Consider the following 8462-nt stretch of genomic DNA (forward strand, 5'->3'; position numbering starts at 1 on the left):
AGTCAGGCGATACTGGCATATATGTATATATATTAGGGAAAATAACCAAGTTTCAAGAACTCATCGATTAATTGAGTTTTTACCTGTAATTTTGGATTTTGTCCCTAATATTATTATATATATATATATATATATATATATATATATATGTATGTGTGTATATGTATGTGTGTATATGTTTGTGTGTCTGTATTTGTCTCCCAAACATCGCTTGATAACCGATGCTGGTGTTTTTACGTCCCCGTAACTTAGCGATTCAGCAAAAGAGAACGATAGAATAAGTACTAGGCTTACAAAGAATAAGTCCTGGGGGTCGATTTGCTCGACTAAAGGCGGTGTTACCACATGTCAGATATCGAAGTGATTTCAGAGCAACATGAGATGAATTGTTTTGCCCAAGAACACAATGCACCACCTGCTCTAGGAATTGAAACCACAATCTCGCAACCATGAATGCAACTCTCTAACTACTAGGCCATGCATCTTCACAACAACAATAGTAATAATGCTTATAATGACAAACAACAATAATAATAATAATAATAATAATAATCCTTTCTATTATAGACACAAAGCCTAAAATTTGTGGGAAGGAGCTAAGTTGACCACATTGACCCTGTACTTCACTGGTACTTAATTTATCGACCCTGAAAGGATGAAAGGCAAAGTCAACCTCAGCAAAATTTGAACTCAGAACGTAAAGATGGATGAAATACTGCTAAGCCTTTTGCCTAGCATGCTAACGATTCTGCCAGCTCACCGCCTTGATATAATAATTATAATGACAATTTCAAATTTTGATATAAGGCCAGTAAGTTCAGATGAGTGGGGGGGGGGTCGATTACATTGACCCCCCCTCCCCCCATGCTCAACTGGTACAAACTTTATCGACCCCAAAAAGGATGAAAGGCAAAGTCAACCTTGGCGACATTTGAACTCAGAACATTAAGTCAGAAAAAATACTGTTAAGCATTTCGTCTCTCATCATAATAATCCTTCCAGCTCACTGCCTTAAAAATAATAACAACAACAACAACAATGATGATGATGATGATAATAACAACAACCTCTGTGACTAAAGCAATATTAACAACACTCTTTCATTTCTTTTCTTTACAGAGATATTCATCTAAATCCAGTTTCAAAGGATGTTAAAAGTCTACGTGAACGACTTGAGATGGCCACCCTTGAACTAAAGGGATTGGCAGAGAAGAAAAATGTTTCCTCCATCTGTAAGTTTATCTTGCTTTTTTTCTATCTTTTCTTTTTCACTTTCTTTTCTTCATTAATATGGAAGCCAGTGTGGCTAGATAGGGTGGAAGGGTACTGTGCAAACCATGTGATTCTGGTTTCAATCCCTACTCCGTGATACTTTGAGGAAGTGTTGTCCACAGTAACCTCTTAAGGCTCTCACATATTTTGTGAATGCAGTGTTTGCGATAGAGTGGACTCTACTGCTTAAGGGACTTCCCCTATTCCAAGGCCAGTGGTCAAGTTAGACCTGGCAACAGATTAATTCTACCATTCACAACAGGAAAGGGTCACTTACTCTGATTGGCTTCTACAACAGTTTCTACCTGCTGAATTTCACTCATAAAATTTTGACCAATCCAAGGTGCCATACAGTGGGATTGAACTTGTTGTAGCCGTTTGGTTGTGAACTGCACCTTTTGACCATAGCTGCACCCACCCAATAATCAATCTTCTCAGTTATCTCTTTTTACCAGACTCTGATATAAATAAGACATTTTCATTTTGTTTAATGTGAAGTAGACACACACACACACACACAATCTTCAATTTTAGTCTTTTGCATTTATCTGTGTGTGTTGTAATGCTTTGATTTTTTGTTTTTGTTTTTGTTTTCTTCTTTGAACAATTCTGTTTACATTCCTACCATGGTCTTCTCACCAAATTCCTCCTTCTGTTTCCATCATTCTCCCGGTGAGAAAGGCAGTCGTTAGATTTGCACCTACTTTACCTTTCGTAAATATTAAAAAGAAATTTCAACAGTTCACAAGAAGAATACTTCAGATGACTGGTGCTATTTTAGTCATGTGTTTATAAGAAGCTGATCAGTCTTAATCTTTACATTAATTTTTTATGCACACACATACACACACATACACACACACACACACACACACACACACACACACACACACACACACACACACACACACACACACACACACATGTATGTATCTTATGTCTATTGATTAATTCTCCTCTGTATCCAGCAATATCTGCTTCTGCTAAGCTAATACTATAGCAATGTGTGTTTACTGTGAACTCTTAGACTGCATTATATTGTCTTGCAGTGACCTTCCCATTACAAGCATTAGCAGTATTTCTGTTGCAATAATCGTATGGCTAGATGGCAGAATCGTTAGCACGCCGGGCAAAATGCTTAATGGCATTTCCGCGTGTCTTTATGTTCTGAGTTCAAATCCCGCTGAGGTGGACTCTGCCTTTCATCCTTTCAGGAGTTTGTTTTTACATTCTGAAGTCTACTGAGGTCAACTTTGCCTTTCATTCTTTTGGGGTCAATAAAATAAGTATCAATTAAATACTGGGGTCAATGCAATCGATTTACCCCATCCCTTGGAATTGCTGCCTTATGCCAAAATTTGAAAACAATATTTCTAGTTTACAACTTATACCAATTCATGGTTAAATTATGGTAAATGGACTGCACCTACATCATTTACATTATTTACATTTGATGGATATTTGTCCTCATCTTGTTTGTTGTTAACACAATATTTAGGCTGATATACCCTCCAGCCTTCATCAGGTGTCTTGGGGAAATTTCAAACCTGGGTTCTCGTTCCTAAGGTATTTTTCGATGTTATTATTATTATTATTCAGGTCACTGCCTGGAATCAAACTCAGAATCCTGGGGTTAGTAACCTGCACTCTTAACCACTAAGCCATATGCCTGTGGGCATGACAACAAACAAGATGAGGACAAATATCCATCAAATGTAAATAGTGTACATAATTCCTCATCTCTTAAATATAGAACTGTATGGACTGTACCTGTTCTTTAGCAAGTAATTCTAATCTGGCACTAGGTTTAACTTCACAATTACCTGGCCACTTGTGTGTTTCTTGTAATGTCCATCCTGTTGTCAAGATTTGGGCCAAATTCTCTGGACTGAAAGTAACTTGACTTCTTCATTTAATGCTGCTGTAATCTGTGTGTTGTGGTCTTGTTCATGTTTTCTGTACTAGTCTTGAAAGTTTAGTTTTGACATGGTTTCTATGGCAGGATGCCCTTCCTAATGCCAACCACTTAACAGTGTGTACTGGATTTTTTTTTCTTTTTCTTGGGCCACCAAGACTAGTAAAGGTAGCTTATTAATTTGCAAGTCAAGAAAAGTAAAAAGAAAGTAAAAGTGCCCTTTGCTAAGTTGTGAGGGTAGTGTCTAGGAGAGGAGGGTGGTTTTATGCCTGGTGTTGAAAGGCTAAATTATGAAAGAGGGACAGCTGCAGGTGTCATGCTATGGAGACACAAAAAGATAATAAAGCTTTATGTATATTATAGGGCAGTGAACTGGCAGAATCATTAGCACGCAGCGATCTGGCAGAAACGTTAGTAAGCCGGGCGATATGCTTAGCGGTATTTCGTCTGCCGTTACATTCTGAGCTCAAATTCCGCTGAGGTCGACTTTGCCTTTCATCCTTTCAGGGTCGAAAAATTAAGTACCAGTTACACAATGGGGTCGATGTAATCGACTTAATCCCTTTGTCCTTGTTTGTCCCCTCTATGTTTAGCCCCTTGTGGGCAATAAAGAAATAAGAGACATTAGCACACGGATGAAATGCTTAGTGGTATTTCAACTGTCTTTGTTTTAGGTTCAAATTCCGCTAAGGCCAGCTTTGCCTTTCATCTTTCCATGGTCAATAAAATAATTACTAGTTGAACACAGGAGGTCAATGCAATCTACTTAACTACACCTGGGTAAGAATATTAAAAAACACTGCCCTTCTCTACCAAGCCATGTTGAGTCTGTGCGGGACATAGGCTCATCAAACTAGTATGATCTCCAGCTCAAATTTGCAACCTCCACATCAGACTGTGGTTCCTGGAGAGAGCATGCCGAAGCCCTTGTCTTGCAGTGGATTGAACATACACAATCCAATCCAATCCAATATTATTGTAGTTTTTCTTTGAGGTTGGTGGAGAGGGTCTTTACAGCGAAATGCCATGTATTATGAATACCCCTAGTTTTAATCTTGAATTTGGTGGGTAAAAAAGGGGTGAGTATTATACATAAATTTTAATGTTCATTTTTGATCTGTATTAAATGGCTAAGTCACCTTTATGATGCGAAGGGATGCAACACATGACACCAACATGTACAAACAAACATGGTTTTTTTTGTTTTTCAAAATCAATATATATATAGTAAACATAAGGTCTTTTCTCTCTTTCTCTCTCTCTCTCTCTGGAATATTACTCCCCCTGCATTAATGTGCAATATGCATGCCAATTTGTCAAGTTTTGCTAATGTGTCACAGGTCACTGGTGCAGAACATCTCTCATAAATTCATTGTTTGTTTGAACTTTTTTCTGTCCCTGCGTTCCTCCGGCATTATTGCAGTTGGTAGGTTTGACAACGATATATATCAACCAAACGAGAAATATTCCCGGAAACACAGAAACTTAAATCTATCATGAATACGACATATGGAGCAACGGAACCGTAATGGCCTGCAGCTGAGTCTAAAGATCATTATCTTCCTTGGAATTAATTCTTCTTTTTTCCTTTTCTTTATTTGTTTATGTATTATTGGCATGTGGCAGGGATGGGGGTGGGGGTGGGAGACGGTTCTACATGTATTCTAAGATCTTTTTATTTATCAGTGGATATTGGAGTTGGCGGGGGGAGTGTAGGAGACGGTAGAGGATCACATGTATTTGGATAGCTTTTGTTTTTTGGGGTCCCCCCTCCCCGCCATCGTTTTCTCCCCCTTTTACAGAAAGCAATAACTCAAGGTCTTTGTGTTTTCTGATTCAGCAATAAAGCAGGGAAAACTTGTTTGTCACTTGCTTTCTGTTTGTGTGTTCACACACACACACATACACACATACATTATACATATGCATGTATGTGTGTGTGTGTGTGTATGTGTATATATATATATATATATATACATACATACTTGTACACACACATACATGTGCACACACCTGCACACACACCTGCACACCCCCTACACATACATACATACCTGCACACACATACAAGTAGGTTGTAGTTAACTTGATAGACTGACTGCTTTAGACTGTTAACCAGAAGGTCAACAATTTATTGTATGTCTGAGACACTTGTCTGCCAAGTAGTAGTCTTTTTAGGTATATAGTATATGTGTGTGTGTGTGTGTGTGTGTACATGCATGTGTGCATATGTGTGTGTCTGTGTGTTTATTTCTTTCTGTGTTGTGATTAAGAATGCTTTCTCTTTTTACTTTTTCACTTTATTAAAGTATAGTCTGCAACTCTTAAAGACTGACTGCCATACCCACATGTGCATATAATTTTTTAATTATCCAAAAGAAAATAAACACAAATATTATTTATTCATCTCAGTTTGGTTTCATTTCGTTATATTTCATTTTCTTCGATCTTTATTTCCCATGAACCACATTTTATTCGAATTTCTTAATTTATCTCTTTATTTAATTTCATTTTTAATTCCCGTATCTCAGCAAACGTTTCTCTAGCAGCAAGTCTAGTCAAAACAGAAACCGACAAACTTTTTCTTAATTGTTTATTTCATATCCAAGTTAATTTATTTCCATCCGAAATTCTCTCTCTTTTTCCATTCACCATAAGAAATCAGTCACCGGTCAACACCAAGAGGCTGTCAAGAAATGTTTCATTTCTTAACCTCTAAATTTGCTGAAATAATCATTTGTTCTTGTTCGTTGATGGCTTTTCAATCTTCAGATTGGGTCCTGTTATTGTCAGCTTCAAAGAAATTGGGACTTTCTGGGAAATGAAACAAATTGATTTTTCTCACCAACAGCCTTCCTAAATGCATATTGCTTCTATTTTTTCTTCTTTTTTTTTATTTCAATTCTTTCTTTCTTTTCACTTGAGTGGAGACAATATGCGAATGTACAGGCAGATACAATAGAGATATCCTTTTGCCATTGTAATGAATGGCACAGTGTGTTGGTATGCATTAACAGAAAGAAGAATGTATTTGCCACTGACCAGTGACAGGCATTTCTAGTGAAGGATTTGACTGTTCACTTTTGATTGAATAGTTTTGATATAGATTGCGTAGTAATTCTTCATCTCTTTTCCTCTTTCATTCTCTTATTCCATCCCTTGACATATCTTGGGCACCATCTTCTGTCTTGTTTTCTTGCTAGGAATAAAAGTCTTATACTACTTACCCGGGTCCTCCACTGCTCCATCATCCCTAGCCATATCTCAGAATGGATTCATAGCTTCTGTTTGATATTTACGTATAAAGTCTATTTTGCTTTACTGGAAACGAAATTAAGATATAAATGGGCTTTTGTTGTTGTTGTTTTTCTTTATAATGTAAAATGAAAGATAATACAGGCAGCAAAAGATAGTGCAAGTTGCTCGGTAACTAGTAGGATAGATAAATAAGATGAGAGATATATTCTTGGATGAGCAAAAGATGATACAAAGTTAAAAGATGTGGGGGGGGGGTGAAGGAAATAAATGAGTTGAAGTAATCCAAGAAGTAATCCAAATGTGGTTTCTATCTGTTAGAAGCGAAAGATAAGGTTCAGCGCTATACCATTCCCAACTCTGTCCCATTAAGATTACTGGTGTTTATTCTCGAAATTCCAGCTGAAAATCAGCAGTATTGGTTACCATATATATATATATATATATTTAGCAACAGCATTATCATCATAATCAATTAATGTCCACTTTTCTGTGCTTGCATGGGTTACATGGAATTTGTTGAGGCAGATTTTCTATGGCTGGATACCCTTCCTGTTGTCAACACTCACCTGTTTCTTTCCAGACAAGGTAATATTTTTCCTGGAAGACTAAAAGCAAACAGCCTCCCTTCTATGCTGATGATGATGCACATTTACAACCATCAGGTGATATCTAGACAAGGGTATCTATCTACCTATACACACACACACATTATCATACAGGGTGCAATGGGTAAATTGTCGCCCTTTTATATTTTTAATTTCACGCATGCACATTGTTTTTGATTTTGTCGACTACGCAGTATAGTTGGGCACTCTCTGTGGGAAAAACAGCACCATGATGCAATTTACTCTGCCAGAAATTTGGAAATGACATGCTGTACTGCTTGGTATTTGCGCAGGAAGCTCCAATATGAACAGATGGTGAATACACAGAACAACCGTTGGTTTGCCGTGTCCCCAAAACATGTACCGAGAGTGATAAAAATCAAACATCCAGTCAACATCATGGTGTTTGGAGTGATCTCTAGTGATGGCAACATTATACGTCCATTCATCTTCCTACATGGCCTCATACTCAACACAGAGGCCTACATCAAGTGCCTGGAGGAGGTAGTGCTGCCCATGGTCAAGAGGGTGGCTGTTCAGATTCATCTGCCTATCTGTCTGTCAATCTATCTATTACTGTCTGTCTGTCTACTTACCTCCCTACATACCTACATACACTCTCCTACCTACCTATATATTTCTCCCCTGGAACCTACAAGCCGACACTGTCGACTACAGATAGTGATCTAAGGGAGACAGTCCATTGCTAAGTGCAATGAGTGGTCAACAAGTAGTTATAAGGCCTTTTCTCCTTCCACTTTGATTATAGGCCACCAGTCATTAGGATCTGAAGAAATGCCATAAAGCTAAGCGTTATGGACATGAAACCCAGGGTCACCCCATAAACCAGCCATAGCTATCTTTATCTAATTCATATATATATGAGAAATTATGGTAAATGTAAGTTTAAATCATTATTGCATTTATGCAATAGTAAATTAATGATCCATTGGCATCCAACTGCCCTTGGAACATCTAATGTTGAAATTCTAGACAACCACAGTGGTGAAACCTGCGTAAGAATGAATCATGTCAACCTTGTGCATTTGTAATTTCTCCAACATCTGCTCTGTATATCATAACTATTAAAACTACTCAATATAGCAGCAGCTAAACTGCTATACTGGAAGCAGACTGGATGATGACAGTCTATGTAAACTCAACAGCTGCTGTTGTACATCTTTTTGTACACAAGGCATTTAATATATATATATTTGTATCTGTGTGTGTATATATATATATATAAAAATTGAAGTTGCACGATATGAATGTAACTTAAATTCTGCATTATTTTGAAGGAATTTCTGTCTTTTGCATTAATGCAGACATGTAAGTAATTTATTTATTTATTAAATGTAATAATGTAAATTATTTACATGTTTTTAAGTTACGAAACAATTTGTCATGATATT

General features: G+C 37.2%; 1 protein-coding gene across 9 annotated transcripts in view; it reads left to right on the forward strand.

Moving 5' to 3' along the window:
• The window catches only part of LOC106882187 (alpha-(1,6)-fucosyltransferase), an 881702-nt gene that overhangs the window by 769654 nt on the left and 103586 nt on the right, over positions 1 to 8462 (forward strand). For all 9 annotated transcript variants that reach the window (XM_052976376.1, XM_052976377.1, XM_052976375.1 and 6 more), the window contains one exon: positions 1120 to 1232. In XM_052976376.1, the coding sequence (XP_052832336.1) occupies positions 1120 to 1232 (113 nt within the window). The remainder of the gene's footprint in view (positions 1 to 1119; positions 1233 to 8462) is intronic.

Source organism: Octopus bimaculoides, chromosome 24 (genome assembly GCF_001194135.2).
Source record: "Octopus bimaculoides isolate UCB-OBI-ISO-001 chromosome 24, ASM119413v2, whole genome shotgun sequence".
Taxonomy (NCBI): Eukaryota; Metazoa; Mollusca; class Cephalopoda; order Octopoda; family Octopodidae; genus Octopus; species Octopus bimaculoides.